Consider the following 20,632-nt stretch of genomic DNA (forward strand, 5'->3'; position numbering starts at 1 on the left):
CTGCATTGGGTCTTTGTTGCTGTGCGCGGGCTTTCTCTAGTTGTGGTGAGTGGGGGCTACTCTTTGTTGCGATGGGCGGGCTTCTCATTGTGGTGGCTTCTCTTGTTGTGGAGCAAGGGCTCTAGGCGCGCGGGCTTCAGTAGTTGTGGTTCACGGACTCTATAGCGCAGGCTCAGTATTTGTGGCGCACGGGCTTAGTTGCTCCACAGCATGTGGGATCTTCCCGGACCAGGGCTCGAACCTGTGTCCCCTGCATTGGCAGGTGGATTTTTAACCACTGCGTCACCAGAGAAGCCCCTATCTTTATTTTTATTTATTTATTTTGGGCTGCATTGGGTCTTCATTGCTGCACGCGGGCTTTCTCTAATTGTAGCGAGTGGGGCCTACTCTTCGTTGCTACTCTTCGTTGCGGTGCTTGGGCTTCTTATTGCAGTGGCTTCTCTTCTGGAGCACAGGCTCTGGGCGCGTGGGCTCAGTAATTGTGGCTCACAGGCTCTAGAGTGCAGGCTCAGTAGTTGTGGCGCACGGGCTTAGTTGCTCTGCGGCATGTGGGATCTTCCCAGACCAGGGCTCGAACCCATGTCCCCTGCATTGGCAGGCAGATTCTTAACCACTGCACCACGAGGCAAGTCCCTCATATGTCTTATTGACGAGAGGCAACAAGAGGGAGAACTGCACTCTCCCTGGGGAGCAGCTGTTGGGCATTTGATTGAAGCACCGAGACATCCAGAGGACAATTAAATTGAGTATTGAGTATGGATAGTTTTGAATGGCTTTTATTACCATGTTGTGAACTGACTTCAAGTTGCTAAGAGCAGCTCCATCTCAGCTTGCTCTTACTGGGTGCTGAGACATCACTCCGAGTTTTCCAGTATGGCAGGACTTGCAAGATGCTCTGGGCTTGTGAAGTGACATGTGTGCTCCTCGGCTGTCTGAAAACCTCAGTGGCTGTACTGCCACCTTCAGCTGGAGTGACCCTACTGGAGCCGTTAAATGGAGAATCTCTATCTCAGTCTGACGTGTGTGTAAGTCTTATATCATTAGTCATTAACTATGCTTGGGAAGTTAAATGCCCATGAAGCTCTTACAAACAAACATAGGTCTCTGGGGTTTTGGAGAGAAAAACAAAAACTGTCTGGATGATAATTTGTAGCTATGATTATTTATGAGCAACAGAGTGCAGCATGGTGGGTTGGGAATGATCATCTCTGCATTAGCCGACTCTAAGTAAAATGGAGCCACGGTGAACACAGAGTGAATTCTCGGTCAGTAGACTGGCTTGAGGTCAAGACAGGAAACAGTTACGTGGAACCGGCATTTCCCAGGTCAGCACCAACGTCTTAGGGTTAATTCCACTGCAAAAATTTGAGTATTAATGGAATCTCGTAGGATGCCGGATTGTGATTGGGCAACAGACCTAATGAAATTCCCTGCTTTGGAACTGGTTTCTGTGGGAAGCAGGACCCTGTTGCTGGGGCAAGCTGGGCGTGTGGATGGCTGGAAGGGAGTGTGGGGGAGGCTGTTGGAGCCATGGTGCAGGTAGACTCTGCCAGCCTTTGTTGGTTGGTTACCCACTTTTAAGAAAATGTGTCTATAACTGTCATATTACTTAATTTTCATAGGAAACATACTCAGTGAATAGCTTGTATAAAAAAGGAACTGAAGGGCTTCCTTGGTGGCGCAGTGGTTGAGAGTCTGCCTGCCGATGCAAGGGACACGGCTTCGTGCCCCGGTCTGGAAAGATCTCACATGCCGCGGAGCGGCTGGGCCTATGAGCCATGGCCGCTGAGCCTGTGCGTCGGAGCCTGTGCTCCACAACGGGAGAGGCCCCAACAGTGAGAGGCCCGTGTACAGCAAAAAAAAAAAAGGAACTGAAAAACTTAATGTCTTAAAAAACAAAAAAGAGGCTTCATTCCATACAGACTTCTGAACACGGTTATTGTATTCCAGTTCTGTGGAAGAACAACTCTGGAGGCTAGCTCACTTATCAAATTTTCTTTTCTTTTCAGAAATAGCTTAGGAGCAATGCTGCTTGGGGTCCAAGTATGAATTTTCGCTGATTTTTGAGACTTTGGCCATGTGTTCTTTAAGCCCGTCTTCTGCCCCATCATATCCAAACATTTTATGCACCAGCAATATTCCCAAGTATTCCAGCAGAAAATCTGGTATGTCTTGAAAAAAATCACTTCCATGACTTATTAATGAACTAACTAGGCATAATTTTCATTGGGTTCATTTACCCAAATTTATCATAGAGTATCATTTAAGAAGAAAAAAAATAGATGGAGTAATTGAATCGAAGGCCTTTTTGGAATAATATTAACATTCCAGGATCTCCACCCCCATGGATATTTCAGTTGCCAATGTGTCAAATTTCCCCTTCAAGAAAATGAGGTGCAAATCCCTTCAGTACAAGGGCTGCCTCTCTTCTGTTTGCCCCTCAGACTCCCTCCTCCCTCTTCCCTGCCCTGTTGTGGTTCTGGAGGTGCCTTGTGTAGACCAAATCAATGCGCTCCTTGCCCTATGGCTTCCAGTGGGTTTAGGTAATGCAGGGTGGATGGTGCAGAGTGAGATCAGGGTATTTTTTTTTTTTAATTGAAGTTTAGTTGGTTTACAGTATTGTGTTAGTTTCAGGTGTACAGCAAAGTGTTTCAGTTTCATACATATATATATATTTTTTCCAGATTCTTTTTCATTGTACGTTATTACAAGATATTGAATATAGTTCCCTATGCTGTGCATCAGGTCCTTGTTGTTTATCTGTTTTATATATAGTAGTGCGTATCTGTTAATCCCAAACTCCTAATTTATCCCTTTCCCCTTTGGTAACCATAAGTTTGTTTTCTGTGTCTGTGAGTCTGTTTCTGTTTTGTAAAAAAGTTCATTTGTATCATTTTTTAGGATTCCACATATGTGATATCATATGATACCTGTCTTTCTCTGTCTGACTGCACTCAGTATGATAATCTCTAGATCCATCCATATTGCTGCAAATGACATTATTTCATTTTTTAATGGCCAAGTAATATTCCATTGTGTATATGTACCACATCTTCTTTATCCATTCATCTGTTGGTGGACATTTAGGATGCTTCAGTGTCTTGGCTATTGTAAATAGTGCTGCTGTGAACATTGGGGTGCATCTATCTTTTAAATTAGAGTTCTTGTCTTTTCTGTATATATGCCCAGGAATGGGATTGCTGGATCATATGGTAACTGTATTTTTAGCTTTCTAGGGGACTTTCATACTGTTCTCCATAGTGATTGTACCAATTTACATTCCCAGCAACAGTGTAGCAGGTTCCCTTTTCTCCACATCCTCTCCAGCATTTATTATTTAGAGACTTTTTGATGATGTCCATTCTGACCGGTGTGAGATGATACCTCATTGTAGTTTTGATTTGCATTTCTCTAATAACTAGTGATGCTGAACATATTTTCATGTACCTGTTGGCCATCTGTATGTCTCCTTTGGAGAAATGTCTATTTAGGTCTTCAGCCCATTTTTTCTTTTTTAAGTTTGTCTTATCTTTTTAAAAAAAATTATTTTATTTTTGCCTGTGTTGGGTCTTCGTTGCTGCACACGGGCTTTCTCTAGTTGCGGCGAGCAGGGGCTACTCTTTGTTGCGGGGTGCGGGCTTCTTACTGTGGTGGCTTCTCTTGTTGCAGAGCACAGGCTCTAGGCATGTGGGCTTCAGTAGTTGTGGCTCGCGGGCTCTAGAGCGCAGGCTCAGTAGTTGTGGCGCACGGGCTTGGTTGCTCCACGGCATGTGGGATCTTCCTGGACCAGGGATCGAACCCATGTCTGCTGCACTGGCAGGCAGATTCTTAACCACTGCGCCACCAGGGAAGCCCACATTCTTTTTTCTAAATATTCTTTTCCATTATGGTTTGTCATAGGATATTGAATATAGTTCTTTGTGCTATACAGTAGGACCTTGTTGTTTATCCATCCTGTATATAAAAGCTTACATCTGCTCACCCCAACCTCCCACTCCATTCCTACCCCAACCCTCTACCCCTTGGCAACCACAAGTCTCTTCTCTGCTTCTGGGAGTCTCATCAGTGTCTTATAGTTTTCGGAGTATAGGTCTTTTGCCTCCTTAGGTAGGTTTATTCCTAGGTATTTTATTCTTTTTGATGTGATGGTAAATGGGATTGTTTCGTTAATTTCTCTTTCTGATACTTTGTTGTTAGTATATAGGAATGCAATAATTTTCTGTATATTAATTCTGTATCCTGCAACTTTACCAAATTCATTGATGAGCTCTAATAGTTTTCTAGTGGTTTTCACAGTGACAGTGTTACTTCTTCCTTTCCAGTTTGGATTCCTTTTACTTCTTTTTCTTGTCTAATTGCTGTGGCTAGGACTTCCAAAACTATGTTGAAAAGAAGTGTTGAGAATGGGCATTCTTGTCTTTTCCTGATCTTAGAGGGAATGCTTTCAGCTTTTCACCATTGAGTACAGTAAGTCCCCTACATATGAACCTTCAAGTTGCAAACTTTCAAAGATGCAAACATGTGTTCCATCAACATCAGGCATGAATGAAGTTGCAGCTTGCCCTCTGTCTCCTGTTGTTGACGATCCTTCAGCTCTACCATCTCCCACCTCCTCCGCCTCCTCCAGTCAGTAATTCTTCTTGCCTGTTGACTCGATGCCAGCCCCTGGATGCCAGCTGTTGTACTGTACTACTGTACTTTTCAAGGTACTGTACTGTAAGATTAAAAATGTTTTATTTTTTGTGTTTGTTTTTTATGTATTATTTGTGTGAAAAGTATTATAAGCCTATTACAGTACTGTATAGCCAATTGTATTAGTTGGGTTCCTAGGCTAACTTTGTTGGACTTATGAACAAATTGGACTTACAGATGTGCGCTTGGAATGGAACTCATTCGTATGTAGGGGACTTACTCTATGATGTTAGCTGTGGATTTGTCATGTATGGCCTTTATTATGTTGAGGTATGTTTCCTCTTTGCCCACTTTCTGGAGAGTTATCAAAAATGGATGTTGAATTTTATCGAAAGCTTTTTCTGCATCTGTTGAGATGATCATATGGTTTTTCTTCAATTTGTGAGTGTGGTGTATTACACTGATTGATTTGCAGATATTGAAAAATCCTTGTATCCCTGGTATAAATGTCACTTGGTCGTGGTGTATGATCCTTTTAATGTATTGTTGGATTTGTATTTTGTTGAGGTATTTTTGCTAGTATTTTGTTGAGGATGTTTGTATCTATATTCATCAGTGATGCTGGCCTGTAATTTTCTTTTTTTGTGATATCTTTGTCTGGTTTTGGTATCAGGGTGATGGTGGACTCATAGAACGAGCTCAGAAGTATTCCTTCCCCTGCAGTTTTTTGGAATAGTTTCAGAAGGATAGGCGTTAACTCTAAATGTTTGGTAGAATTCACCTGTGAAGCCATCTGGTCTAGGACTTTTGTTTGCTGGGAGTTTTTAAAATTACGGATCCCTTTCTGAAGCCCACAGCACCTGTCTGGAAGCCCCCTCCACAAGCCGCTTCCTTTCCCACTCCCTTCAGGCCACACCAGCCCAGGGTTAGTTTCCCTACATGCTGCCAAGACCTTTGTTAGTATTCTACTTATTAAAGTCTTAAATTCTCCCAATTGGAGTGTGCCATCTACTTCATGCTGGGATCATAACTGATACAAATAAGCATTGATCCACAGAGATAATAAATAAGAGGGTTGCTGACCTCTTGGTGGCTAGCAAAGATTAAAAAGGGGCTGAATTAGCCCAGGCAAAGCATTACTGTCTAAAATCCCAGCCCAAACCTTCCTTCAGGAAACCTGCCCTTCTGCCTCTGTGAATGTTGCCCCATCTCTGGATGGTTTTAGCCCTTTCAGGTTCAAAGCCCTAGGCCTCTGCATGTCAGGCTGGGAGCACCCCGTGATTGGTTTGGCATGTGTTTTGGAGAGTAACTTGGATCCAGCAGTGGGGAGATCTTTTGCTGAAAGTCACAGGATATGGAATGTGAATCACTGATTTTTCCAGTGTGTCTCTAACATGACCCTTTTATTACTTGACTCATAGCTGGTACATGTGTTTTAGGAAAAATGACTGTTGTTATGGAAAATCTGTGTCCCCTCAAAATCCATATGTTGATGTCCTAATGCTCCATGGTGAGTATTTGGAAATGGGCCTTTGGGAGATAATTAGGGTAAGATGGGGTCATGGGGGTGGGGCCCTCATGATGGGATTAGTGCCTTTATAAGGAGAGAAGCCAGAGAGCTTGATGCTCTCTCACCCTCTGCAGACACACACCACAGAGGCTCATGTGAGCACACAGCAAGACAGCAGCCACCAACAAGCCAAGCCAGGAGAAAAGGGCCTTAGAATGAAACCTACCTTGCTGGCACCTTGATCTTGGACTTCCCAGGACCTCCAGAACTGTGAGAAATAAATTTGTTGTTTAAGCCACCCAGTATTTTGTTATGGCAGCCTAAGACAAACATGTAGATGTTGTCCTATAAAAGTAATCTAGTTTGGTAGTCCTCCCTTTTACCAATTTCTGTTTTGGTAATTCTTCCTTACAGCCCACTTTAACATTAAAGACAATGGGGGCTTTATGGCTGAAATTCAAGCTTTAAAGGCCTGGCTGAACTTGGAAATGAGCAAATTTTCTCAATTTTGCCAAATGAAAAAATCCCTTTAGCTATGGATGCTGAGAAGGCTGGGCTTTTGTTTCTATCCTAAGTGGAAGTGGGAAGGTGCTCACAGAATGATGCCAAGCACCAGCAGCTGTACAGTTTCCATTTTATTTTGTGTGTTTTTTTATAGGATATAAATAATGACAAAAATTACAAAATTTATAACTGGAAGCCCAAGCATATTTACATGTTTCCTTTTCAGCAAAGCTACTATTTACTTTGCTCCTATACAGTTTCTTTTTGGTACCATATTTTAGGGTTATTTTACTCTCAATTTACTACATACATATCAACAGTGAATAGGCAAAATATATACAAGGAACTGTTCAGTTCAAGTAATTTAATATTGTATTAAAATTCTCCAACACTGAACTAAAACCATATACATTTGTCAGTTTGAAATAAAATTTAGTTTTTAAAACTCACCAACTGATGAATGTAACTGATAATCTCAGGTTTAAAATAATATTGGTTAATTAAAAAAAATTAAGACAATCCCACAATTTATCAATATCGCTTATTATAATGAACTCCAAAATGATTCACAATATGATTGGTTAGAACAATATACGTTATTTTTTCTATAATGATATTGGTACTGTTTATATAATTTGATTCTACATAAATATACATTATGGTATCATACAAATACTCCACAGAGACATTAAAAAAATTAAAATACCTTAATGAAATGTAAGTAAATTTTATTTAATCAAAGAGTAAGCAAACATTTATTTATTTATTTTGTTTCAAGAAAAGAGTTTTATTACTTTGGAATCTCTATTTTTTTTTTTGTATTTGTGTTTTTCTAGAAAAGAAAATTTTTTTTTGCAATAGAATTTTATTAACACCTTTCTCAAACAAACAAGGTTTCCATGACAGAAATCTTGACAGCAGGAGCCCTAGATTTTTTGTTTAACATGTTTTTTTAAAACTGTGAAGTTAAAAAAAAAAATCAAAAATCTTTGCAGGCTTATGGCTGTGTCAGCACTTTCGGTAAGACGCCAGCCTGCTTGCCCAAATCTCCTGCTCTAGTGAGCGTCTCTGGTACCGTACTTTGCAACGCCCAAGCCAGTTCTCTTGGTAGTAGCAGTAGAAATTTAGTTATTTGAAATGAAAGCAAAACATCCCTCACAACTAACCTAGTTTTCTTATCAATGTGTTAGTGAAACATTCTTTTAATAAAAATATTTAATACAAGACACATTTTTCTGTGCATAATAAATTCTTCTGTTTTAAATCATTAAGTAAGTTTTTGAATCAATCCATAGATGTAAAGGTTTTCTTTATCTGACATAGTTGATTACATATAAAATCCACAAATATAGAAATTGGGAAATAGGATTTCCTGGCAATCGGGTACTTTTTGTCCTTTTGCATGAAACGATACTCAGTGAGATAATGATTTTACAGATGCTTTCTGGGGGTAGTTCTGTTCTCATTCTACCTTGAAAACTGCTGACAGTGAAAAATAAACCCAAGATTTTTATACTTTTAGGCAGTATTAGAGATCCCCTGTATTTTTTTTCTTAAGGTATTATCCCCAAATACAGCAAAGCAAGTGTTGGGGCAAAGTCACTAGAAATACCTTGGGTGGTAGCAGGGAGGGGAGTCGGGACAGTGAGCCACAAATCTCAACTCATTTCTCTCAGGGGTTACGACTGGAAAGTCTTGGTTGCACTTTCTGTCACTGGTGCAGAAAGAACGTCCCCAGGAATGGCCAGTGGCCTTTCGCCCGTGACAAGGCCACACAAACAGCAGTCTTCCTCCTGCGCTGGGTGGAAAGCCTGCTCCGGGACTGCTCGGCGTGCAAGGCACCGCGAGGACGGGAGGACGGTGAGTATCAGAAAATCGTGGTCTCATACTTGGTATTTATTCCCCTCTTGGTTTCTTGTCCCGGCTCCACAATCCACGGCAGATTGGCCAGAGTCTTTTGCTCAGATGGGTCGATCTGCTTTAAAACAGAAAGGCTGATGCCCGTTATACGGTACCTGCCTGGGGTTGCACGCATGCATCCTAACGCTGCCTGGAAACCATCACTGTGCTCTGGCAGGACCTCAGGATGTTGGGGGCGTGAGAGTCCTCTGTTCGTTCTTCTGATACACATTTACTGCAAGGCACTGGGCGGGGGGGACGGTGAGTGAGACACAGCCCTTGCTCTTGAAGGCACACAGGTGGGGAGCAGACGTAGGAATACTTTACTGAGAAGTGAGATCTGAGGGGGAAGAGGGTGCTCTGTGGGCACCCAGGAAGGCCACTGACCCATGTCAGGAGCCAGGGGGGCTTCCTAGAGAAGGTGAACCAGGCTATGTCCTGCCTGCCTCTCAAGCCTCCAGTGGTTTCCATTACAGTCAGAATAAACCCAGAGTCCTCGAGGTGACCCACGGTGGCCCTGTCCGCCTGCCTTTCTACGCTCCAGCCACACCGGCCTCCCTGCTGCTCCCTGTACACCAAGCCCCAGCCCAGACCCTCTGTGCTCATCACCTCTCTGCCTGAATACTCTCCAGACACCTGCCTGCTTTATGCCCTAATGTGAATCAGGGTGCAGTTCAAACATCACCTCCTCACCAGTTTACCCCAAGCAAAATAGCACCTCAACTTTTCTGCTTTCCTCTGCTGTCTCTTCTTTATAATCCTTTTGCCACATACATCATGTTTATTTGTTCATTCTCCACTACAATGTATGCTTATGAAGGTGGGATTCTGTCTGTTCTGTTTACTCCTGTTTCCCTCAAACTCAGAAAAGCTCCCGGCAACCCACTAAACAGTAGGCACCCAATAAATACTTGTTGACTAGACATTATTTAAAAGTTAATTAAGGTAATGTCTAAACGGAGAGCTGGAGGAGAAGCAAGAGTTTCCTGGTAAAGGCAGGGGGTGTGGAGCAGCATGTGCAAGGTGCCCGAGGTAGGGAAAGAGGCCGGCTGAGGGCTTGCAGTCAGGTCGCCGAGGGCACCTGGCGGGGAGACAACTGAGGGTGAAGAGGTGAGTGGGCCCAGGTCAGGGTGAGCCTTGAACCAAACTGAGCTGTAAAACGTCAACACCATTTCAGCCCCTGCGTGTACAAGGTTAAACAGGCCCTTTCTGGGTGAAGCTTGAGTTCTGAGCTCTCACGGGCGGCCTGGGGCAGTTCTCCACCAGATTGCTGCCTCTTTCTTTAGTGTTTCCATGTCTCCCCCTGGCCCTGGCCACCTGCTCTGCTCAGGAAACCGGAGCAAGGGAGCTGTCCGAAGAGTGCGGGGGTCTGTGCCCGTCGGCCACCTGCAATTTGACTGTGTCTCCACAAGGCTGTGGGGAGGACTCTACATGTCTAATCATGGGCTGTTTCTCAAAAATAAACTACTGGGGCCGAGGGAAAGGGAACACAGACACCTATTGAGGGGGACAGGATCTTGGGGTAGTTAAAGGACAGCAGTATTATTCCCTGTATGGTTCATATTTTTCAGTGAAGGCTTCTAAATGAGCATTCTGAGCTCTTACGGCACCCACCCTTTGTGCTCATCTGGAAGAAATCTATGGGGACCAGACAAAAGTCAGATGGAGGTCCCTGCCACGAACAGATTTATCCAGCCCACACAGGAATGAATACAGTACTCTAAGAGCTAATTCCCCCAAATGTTCTGAAAATTCCTGGACATTTGACTTGCTTTTCTTGTGGGATAAGATAGACAGACAATAAATAAACAAGATAAGCCAGGAGAAGCCTGGGTGGTCCAGGAGAAGCCTCTCTGTGTAGCTGGGCCCTGGATGACAAGCCAGACTCAGCCGTGCAGAAACAAGGGGGAGACAAAGCCAGGTGGAGGGAACAGGGGGCACAGAGGCCTTAGGTGGGAGTGAGCTTTGTTTGTTTCCAGGAAGAAGAAGGCCTGAGTGTCAGGAGTGTGGTGGGAAATTGGGGCAGTGGTACCATGATCTGATCTGTGTTTTAAGAAGGTCACCCTGGTTGCCGGGCAGAGGAGGGGAGTTTTTAGGAGATGTATGGGAGTATTTTGGAGATTACTGGTGGTGATGGCTTGGATGGGAAGAGTGACAGAGGAAATGGAGAGGAGTGGACGGGTCTGAGAGATGTTTTAGGGGCTGAACGGATGGAATCTGCTTGTGGGGTGGACACAGGTGAGAGGAAGACAGAAATCAAGGGTGTCTTCTAGATTTATGGCTTGAGCAACACGGTGAACGGTCATGCCATTTACTGAGCTGGGAGAGACAGAGGGAGAAGCAACTTTGCGGAGAGATCAAGAATTCTGTTCTGGACACACGTGTGCTAAGCCTCGAAGGAGAAATGAGGGAGCAACTGAACCTGTAAGTCTGCCGTTCTGGGAGTGCTTCAGGATTGGGAGCCAGTGGGGCCGGGAGGGGCTGCGGTGTGGGGACTGGGGGTCAGAAGGAAAGTCAGAGGATGCTTGCAGTTACTGGTGATCAGTGATGTGGGGTGAGCGTGGGAGTGAAGGGTGAGGTGGGGGAAGAGGTCTGAGAGGTGAGCTGTCAAGGAGCAGAGGGGCCACACGCTGGGAGGATCATCCCCATGGATGTTGAAGTTGCCAAGAATGGAGACAGGAGTAGAGGCCAAAGAGCAGAGCGTGAACAAGAAGCCACATGGTCACAAAGGGTGGTGCCTCTGCAAACATTAAAAACCCTACAATTCCCCACGACTCCGGGGACAGGGCTCGGTGGGGAGGAGGAGGAGTCACAGGCGGAAGGATATGTGGGCTGAGCGATGCCTCTGAGGGTGCCTGCTGCCCTGAGTCCCAGAGTTTCTAGGATGCCATACGGCAGCAGAAACCAGACGGGAGGCTTCCAGCTTCTGGGTATTGCTACCACCAGAGGAGGCTGCTTTGAAGTCATGAAAGTCTGTTAGGACAGGATGTGTGCAGAGCGTGTGGGAGGGAAGGGGGGAAATTTCTGGAGGGAGGCAGATGCCGGGGAGGAGGGGCAGTACCTTCTGAACAGTCCCCGCTCTGCAGGAAGCCTGCGCCTAGGCCTCCTTGTCAGGCCCGCGTACAGCCTGCACCTCCAGCCTCCTCTAGCTGGGTACCAGGGATGCCCTCCCCAAGAGCCTCTGCTACCCTCTCTGCTGCCCAGCAGCTTGTGAGAGGCTTGCCCCCTAGAGGGATGGCAGCCGGGGCCTCAGGGATCCTTTTTCCCAAGATCGCCTGGACCTTGAGGAAAGACTCCCCCGGGAGGCCAGCAGCACCCAGTCCCCTCACAGGCTGCTGCAAGGGACAAAAGAAGTGGAATTTTCTTGGGAGCCTCCAAGTTCAGGCAGATGGTCCCCAAGACTTTGCAGGAACTGGGCTGAGAGGAGGACAGACACATGCCAGGATGAGGCCAAGGGAAGGACAAGAAGGGCAGGCCCTGGATTCTCGCCAGCCCCAACGGCACCAAGGATCCCTCCCCTCCAGTTCAAGGTTTTCAGAACATCTGTCCTTTCTACTTACCACCGACTTGCGAATGCTGACTCGGGGCTTGGGGATGGGCTTGGAGGGCTTGTTTTCAAAGCTTTCTGGAAGTGTGGAGGAATGCCCCCCTTTCCTGGCTTGCAGCGCGAGCTGGTAAGCAACTTCAAATGCCTGTCCCAGCGTTAGGATGATCTCGTAGGCTAAATTCTGCAAGAGAAATGAGAAAGCATTTATGATAGCATCTTCCAGATCAGAACAGAGTGGCTGAGGAACACCGAGTGGGCGAACCGGCAAGGACCCTGAACTGCTCCACCTGATGTGGCAGAGAGCCAGGGGAAATTTGACAAACAGGACACTGGGTCCGATTTAGGGTCTGTACGAGGCATCAGTTACTGCCGCGGTGCACTTGCTTACAGCCACCTAAGGAGCCTGTGCCGGGACCCCGGAGCCCGCTCCATCCGGGGTGGCTGCTTTGCTCCCAGGTCTCGGAAGGGAAGGGGTCCCTCAGCCTGGGAGGAGGATCCCACACACTCCACAGGAGGTGTTCCTGAGAAGTTGGGGTCTTTTTACTTCCAACATCTGTGATTCAGTGAACATCTCTGAGCCACAATCAAAATCTAATTTAGGCAGAGGGGAGAGGCATTAGTCATGCTGGTGTGGCGTCTCACACTCACAGCGAGCATGCAAACAGAGCCAGTTATCCAGCTATTTCTTGAGGCGTTTGCTCTCCCTGTGGGTCCACTCCATATTTTATTATCAAATCAGCAAGAGACAGGAGATCCTGTCAGGCTCGAATGCCATGCCAAGCAGTGTCTGGGAGAGAAGTTCTTTCCTTCGGACCTTCAATCACTCCCCTCAGGACGTCTAGCTTCTCGTCTCCAGATTCGTACTTCATTTCTGCCTTCTCTTCTGAGCACAGTCCCACCCTGTCTGCTCTCACTGAGAAAACAGGACATGGTCTGACCCCACAGAAGCAGGGTCTCGACAAGACCCTGAGGTCACAGCGCATCAAAGAGCTGGATGCCTGTGGGTCACAGAGAGCTTTCTTACAACCACTGCACCAGCTGAGAGCCGGCGTGGTCTGTCCCAAGTTTCCATGCTCACGAACGCCCCTAGAAAGTCTGTGTGGTTTTTTCCTCAAAACCACAGAAATTGCTTTTGCTGATGTTGCACCCCTGCTCCCTCCGCCCCAGTCAAGCACACAGAACATCTTGATTCCCATGATTCTGGGGAGATCCGCTGAGGACTGTTCTCACTTGACGAAGATGGAGGGAGACGCGGCATGGCTGTCAGGGCTCGTGTGGAAGAGGCCCACGGATCTCCAGACGGACCAGATTTCAGATCCACGCCGGACTTCCGGGGTTTAGGCCCAAGCCTGAGGGGAAACGCCTCTGAGTGGGAGAACTGGTCTGACAGAGGACGTGTCTTCTCCTCTGAGCTACTTGTTAAGAAGCCGTGGCCCCTCAAGACAGACATGTGCTTACTGGAGACCCAGCCTTGCACGGCCTGCTGAGCACTTCCCGCAAGGAGCTCGGGGCCCGAGGTTGCCTCCAAGCACGCGTCAGACTAGGAAATCAGTAATGCACCGACAAGTGACAGTGGAGGGCTGGCAGACAGCTCCGGCCGTGGCTGCACCAGGAGGGCTGAACCCTCAGTGCCTACGCCTGGCACTTGCGTCACCACCAGTGTTGCCCATTGCCTGGTGTGCAATGGGTCCCCTGGAAAGGGGGCCTGGGGCTTTGGGCTTTGGCTGTCCCCATGAAGTCCGGACTCTTGTCTTGTCCACAGGTGCTGTGGAGATAGTGGCTGTCTGTCTGTCAGGGACACGTAGCAGATAATTCATGCTCTGGGTGGGCAACTGGACTAAGGGAAAGATGGCAGATGCAGCAGTTCTGTAACATGTTGCTTTTTGATGCCGGAACAAAGGTGCTTAATAAGCGTGAATTCCTTTATTGTTAACCTAGAAACAAGTTCCTGAAAGTGAGATTTACTTAAAGTTCCAGTGTCTCCAAATGAAAGCTAAAGATGCTCATTGGAGCAGGTGAGATTTTCACAAGATTTTGATGGGAAGGCTATAAAGGTTTTTGGAAGCTTCTGGGTTAGAAGCTCTGCCCTCCTTTCATTGTAAAGAAGTTGCTGGTGTTAGGAAATTGCTGAGATAAGACACAGAGACCAGACCAGACGGTGAGGTTTCCTGCCAAGCAGCTTTTCCTTAGTTTGGCTTGCATTCTTTCTCCATGACGTCTTGCTTTTCGTTTCATGTCGAATGCTGCATTTTAAGAGTTCTTTTGTGATCTGTAAAGAGTCGGAGATGGTTACCTTTCCTGCACTTTCTGTCACCTCGGTGTTGGAGGCTTCAATTCTGGATGCCAGTGACAGCCCACAAGGGAGCAGCTGCTTGCTGATGGGGCTCTGCACGCGGAGTCCTGTGCAACCAAAGTACCGGGGCCCTTGAGGGCACAGATCCTCATCAGATGGGACCTGAGGACACACGTTTGAATGGGAAGGCGGGTTCATTTCTCCAGCCTCTCCTTAGTAATATCCGCACTACTTGAAATGGGAAGAGGGTTACTGAGAGCAGAAGACACTACAGGAAAGGGCCAAAAATGTTACCGTAATCTGATCAGAGAGGCTTAGGTGACAAGCCCCTGCTTCCTCCTTTGAGCCAGGCTTGCTGACCCCAGAGATGCTGCCTGGCACTGAAGAGCCAGGGATGCTGCTCAGAAAGCCTGAAAGCCGGCTTAGTTTCTGCTTACAACATATCACTGTCTTCACAACTGTGGGAGGCCAGGGCCAGAGACTGCCTAGAACACAATCAAAACAGAGGCTTGTTTGCTGAGTGAATGAATGAATATCTAAAGGGCAAGCTGGAGTAATAACACGACTAGTTATCACTATAGGTAGTATGGCTACCATTAAGTGAGGACTTCGCAGATATTAGGCATTGTACCAAGCACTAGATTTATCTCCTTTAAGTCTTACCACAATCATCTGTAGTAGAATATCATTATCCTTATTTTATAGATGAGGAAATTGAGGCTCAGAGAGGTTAAGTAATTTATCTGACATCACAGAGCTAGAAAGTTACAGAGCAGTGGTATGAACCAATATTTGTGACTCAAAAGTCTGTGTTCTTAACTCTAATTCAAAAAGATACATGCACCCCAACGTTCAAAGCAGCATGGAAGCAACCTAAATGTCCATCGACAGATGAATGGATAAAGAAGATGTGGTGTGTGTGTGTATAATGGAATATCAGTCATAAAAAAGAATGAAATAATTCCATTTGGAGAAACATGTATGGACCTAGAGATAATCATATTAAGCGAAGTAATTCAGAGAAAGACAAATATCATGATATCACTTACATGTGGAAACTTAAAAAAATGATACAAATGAACTTATTTATACAACAGAAATAGACTCACAGATATAGAAAACTTAAGGTTACCAAAATGGGGCTTCCCTGGTGGCACAGTGGTTGAGAATCCTCTTGCCAGTGCAGGGGACATGGGTTTAAGCCATGGTCTGGGAAGATCCCACATGCTGCAGAGCAACTAAGCCCGTGCGTCATAACTACTGAAGCCCACGCACCTAGAGCCCGTGTTCCACAACAAGAGAAGCCACTGCAATGAGAAGCCCGTGCACCACAACGAAGAGTCACCCCCGCTCACCACAACTAAAGAAAGCCCGCGCGCAGCAGCAAAGACCCAGCACAGCCAAAAATAAACAATTAATTTAAAAAAATTACCAAAGGGGAAGGGGGGAGGGATAAATTAGGAGTTTGAGATGAACAGATACACACTACTATAGATAAGACAGAAAAACAAGGTCCTACTATATAGCACAGGTCCTACTATATAGCACAGGGAACCTACTATATAGCACAGGGAACTATATTACAACATCTTGTAATAACCTATAATGGAAAAGAATCTGAAAAAACATTATATACGTGTGTGTGTGTACGTGTGTGTGTGTGTGTGTGTGTGTGTGTATATATAATATATATATGCCGGTGCCTAGGTTGTTACCTTACTGACTAGAAGTAAATCTCTTAACTTCGTTATCAACTCTGCCAATCCACTGTATCTTATATTAAACATTATACTCGAACCAAATATACATATATACACACACACACACACACACACATATATATATGAAACTGAATCACTGTGCTGAAATCCTGAAGCACTGTACATCAACTATACTTCAAAAGTCTCTGTTCTTACCCTCCCGTGTGGGTAGCTTGTCTCCAAGGTGGCAGCCATCACCATTCCCCTTGCCTCGTGCCATGGTGTGAGGGGGGCTGTTGAGAGGGCTAATTGCTCCTCCACCTCCTTGAATCTGGACTGGTTGTACTGACTTTCTTAACTAACAGAATGTACAGAAGTGACATGCTGGGACTTCTGAGGTTACACTGTGAGAGGTCTCTCAGCTTTCATGGAACATTCCCTCTGAGGGAAACCAGCCATGTATAAAAAGTCTGACCTCCCTGAGATCACCATGTTGTGAGTATGTCCAAGCTGGCCAGGGGAAGAGGCTGCCTGGAGAGAAACAGCAGTTGCAGCCACCCCAGCCCAGGCTCCAGATATGAAGCAAAGGAGTGATACTGGACATTCAAGCTCCAGGAGATGCCACACAGAGGACCAAGGCCCCAGACAGATGGCTCCAGTCAAGCCATCCCAGCATCTGCAGTCATCTGAGTTACCTAGTGGAGACCCCAGATGTTGTGGAGCAGAAGAGCAGAACTGCTGTGCTCTGCCCACATTCCTGACTCTCAGAATCGTAAACGTGATAAAGTGCATGTTGTTTCACGGCACTAAGTTTTGGGGTGGTTTGCTAAGTAAGCAGTAATAGATAACTGGGATACCATGCAGTGCTAAGGAAGGCTGGCTGGACCCTCATTCAGGTGGTGGAAGAGGAACCATCAACCTGTGAGCTGGTCACAATTAGCAAACTGAATCCAACAAAACATAAAGATCATACACCATGACGAAGGTGGATTCATCCCAGGATCACGAGGATAGTTCAAGATACACAAATCAATCAATGTGATACACCACATCAACAAAAGAAAAGGTAAAAACCACATGGTCATCTCAATAGATGCAGAAAAAGCATTTGATAAAATTCAACATCCATTTATGATAAAAACTTACAAAAGTGGGTATAGAGGGAACATATCTCAACATAATACAAGCTATTTATGACAAACCCATGGCCAGTATAATACTCAGTGGTGAAAATCTGAAAGCCTTCCTGCTAAAATCTGGAACAAGGATGCCCACTCTCACCACTTCTATTCAACATAGTATTGGAAGTCCTAGCCACAGCAATCAGACAAGAAAAAGAAATAAAACGTATCCAAATTGGTAGGGAAGAGGTAAAACTGTCCTTATATGCAGATGACATGATACTATATATAGAAAACCCTAAAAATTCCACACAGAAACTACTAGAACAGTAGTAGTACAAATTCAGCAAGGCAGCAGGATACAGGATTAACATACAGAAATCGGTTGCATTTCTTTACCCTAACAGTGAGATGTCAGAAAGGGAATGTAAACAGTCCCTTAAAGTTGCATCAAAGAAGACTTAGGGAGCTTCCCTGGTGGCGCAGTGGTTGAGAGTCTGCCTGCCGATGCAGGGCACACAGGTTCGTGCCCCAGTCCGGGAAGATCCCACGTGCCGCGGAGCGGCTGGGCCCGTGAGCCATAGCAGCTGAGCCTGCGCGTCCGGAGCCTGTGCTCCGCAACAGGAGAGGCCACAACAGTGAGAGGTCCACGTACCGCAAAAGAAAAAAAAAAAAAAAAACTTAGGAATAAACCTCACCAAGGAGGTGAAAGACTTATATGCTGAGAACTACAAAACATTAATAAACGAAATTGCAGATGATTCAAAGAAGTGGAAAGACATCCCATGCTCTTGGATTGGAAGAATTAATCTTGTTAAAATGGCCATACTGCCCAAAGCAATCTACAGATTTAATGTGATCCTTATCAAATTACCCATGACATTTTTCACAGAAATAGAACAAATAATCCTAAAATTTATATGGAACCATAAAAGACCCAGAATTGCCAAAACAGAAGGCATAACCCTCCCAACTCTTCAGGCAACACTACAAAGCTACAGTAATCAAAACGGTGTGGTACTGGCATAAAAACAGACATATGGATCAATGAACAGAATAGAGAGCCCAGAAATAAACCCATACACCTACAGTCAATTAATCTTCAAGGAGGCAAGAGTATACAATGGGAAAAGACAGTATCTTCAGCAAGTAGTGTTGGGAAAGTTGGACAACAGCATGCAAATCAATGAGATTAGAACATACCCTCACATTATACACAAAGACTTAAATATAAGACATGACACCGTAAAACTCCTAGAAGAGAACACAGGCAAAACATTCTCTGACATAAATTGTACCAATGTTTTCTTAGGCCAGTCTCCCAAGGCAATAGAAATAAAAGCAAAGATAAACAAATGGGACCCAATCAAACTTATAAGGTTTTGCACAGCAAAGGAAACCATAAACAAAACAAAAAGATAACCTACAGACTGGGAGAAAATATTTGCAAATGATGTGACCAATAAGGGCTTAATTTCCAAAATATACAAACTTCTCATACAACTCAATAACAAAAAAAACAAACAACTCAATTGAAAAGTGGGCGGAACACCTAAATAGACATTTCTCCAAAGACAACATACAGGTGGCCAATAGGCACGTGAAAAGATGCTCAAAATCACTAATTATTAAAGAAATGCAAATCAAAACTACAATGAGGTACCACCTGACAGAGGTCAGAATGGTCATCATTAAAATGTCTACAAATAACAATGCTGGAGAGGGTGTGGAGAAAAGGGAACCTTCCTACACTGTTGGTGGGAATGTAAATTGGTACAGCCACTATGGAGAACAGTATGGAGGTTCCTTAAAAAACTAAAAACAGCTACCATATGATCCAGCAGTCCCACTCCTGGGCATATATACGGACAAAACTGTAATTCAAAAAGATACATGCACCCCAATGTTCACAGCAGCACTATTCACAATAGCCAAGACATGGAAACACCCTAAATGTCCATTGACAGATGAATGGATAAAGATGTGGTACATATATACAATGGAATACTACTCAGCCATAAAAAGCAATGAAATAATGCCATTTGTAGAAACATGGATGAACCTAGAGATCATACTAAGTGAAGTCAGAAAGAGAAAGACAGATACCATATGGTATCACTTAAATGTGGAATCTAAAATATGACACAAATGAACCTATCTATGAAACAGAATCACAGACATAGAGAACAGACTGGTGGTTGCCAAGGGGGAAGGGGTTGGGGGAGGGATGGAATGGGAGGTCACAGTTAGCAGATATAAACTTTAATATACAGAATGGATAAACAACAAGGTCCTACTGTATAGCACAGAGAACTATATTCAATATTTTATGATAGGGACTTCCCTGGTGGTCCAGTGGGTAAGACTCCACGCTCTCAATGCAGGGGGCCCGGGTTCGATCCCTGGTCAGGGAATGAGATCCCGCATGCATGCCACAATTAAGGAGCCTGCCTACCGCAACTAAGACCTGGTGCAACCAAATAAATAAATAATATTTAAAAAAAAGAAGCCCACGTGCTGCAACAAAGGTCCTGCATGCTGCAACTAAGACCCAGTGCAGCCAAAATAAATAAATAAATAAATATTAAAAAAATATCCTATGATAAACCATGAGTGAAAAAAATATAAAAAAAGAATGTGTATATATATATATATATATATATATATATATGTATTACTGAATCACTTTGTTGTATAGTAGTAGTTAACACATTGTAAATCAATTATACTTCAATTAAAAAAACCCTAAAAATAGAGTTGCCACATGATATGATCCAGCAACCCCACTCCTGGGCATATATCCAGACAAAACTATAATTTGAAAAGATATATGCACCCCTATGTTCATAGCAGCACTATTCACAATAGCCAAGACATGGAAACAACCTAAATGTCCATTGACAGATGAATGGATAAAGAAGATGTGGTATATATACATCAACACAATGGAATATTAGCCATAAAAAAGAATGTAATAATGCCATTTGCAGCAAATATGTATGGACCTAGAGATTATCATACTAAGTAAAGTAAGAAAGAGAAAAATACCATATATCATTTATATGTGGAATCTGTGAAACAGAAATAGACTCACAGACATAGAGAACAGACTTGTGGTTGCCAAGGGGGAGGGGGTGGGGGAGGGAAGGATTGGGAGTTTGGGTTTAGCAGATGCAAACTATTACATAGAGAATGGATAAACAAGGTCCTACTGTATAGCACAGGGAACTATATTCAATATCCTGTGATAAACCATAATGGAAAAAAATATGAAAAAGAATATATATATGTATAACTGAATCACTTTGCTGTACAGCAGAAATGAATACAACACTGTAAATCAACTATACTTCAATAAAATGATAAACAACAACAGCAACAGTACATAGTCACAGGAGGTCGGAGCCTCCACTCCCAGCCCCGACC

The 20,632-nt window shown here is 44.6% G+C and overlaps 1 protein-coding gene across 21 annotated transcripts in view; it reads right to left on the reverse strand.

Annotated features, from left to right (window-relative positions):
* Nucleotides 1-6,764: 6,764 nt before the first annotated feature.
* Nucleotides 6,765-20,632, reverse strand: part of ANKS1B (ankyrin repeat and sterile alpha motif domain containing 1B) — a 1,163,282-nt gene continuing 1,149,414 nt past the window's right edge. For 14 of the 21 annotated variants that reach the window (XM_067697640.1, XM_067697639.1, XM_067697638.1 and 11 more), the window contains 2 exons: nt 12,106-12,273; nt 6,765-8,624 (listed from right to left, as the gene is read on the reverse strand). In XM_067697640.1, coding sequence (XP_067553741.1) covers nt 8,514-8,624; nt 12,106-12,273 — 279 coding nt within the window. In that variant the 3' untranslated portion in view covers nt 6,765-8,513. Of the gene's footprint in view, nt 8,641-12,105; nt 12,274-20,632 lie in introns of all 21 variants that reach the window. The other 7 variants (XM_067697625.1, XM_067697636.1, XM_067697634.1 and 4 more) reach the window with 2 other exon arrangements.

The sequence above is a fragment of the Pseudorca crassidens genome, chromosome 11 (assembly GCF_039906515.1).
Source record: "Pseudorca crassidens isolate mPseCra1 chromosome 11, mPseCra1.hap1, whole genome shotgun sequence".
NCBI lineage: Eukaryota > Metazoa > Chordata > Mammalia > Artiodactyla > Delphinidae > Pseudorca > Pseudorca crassidens.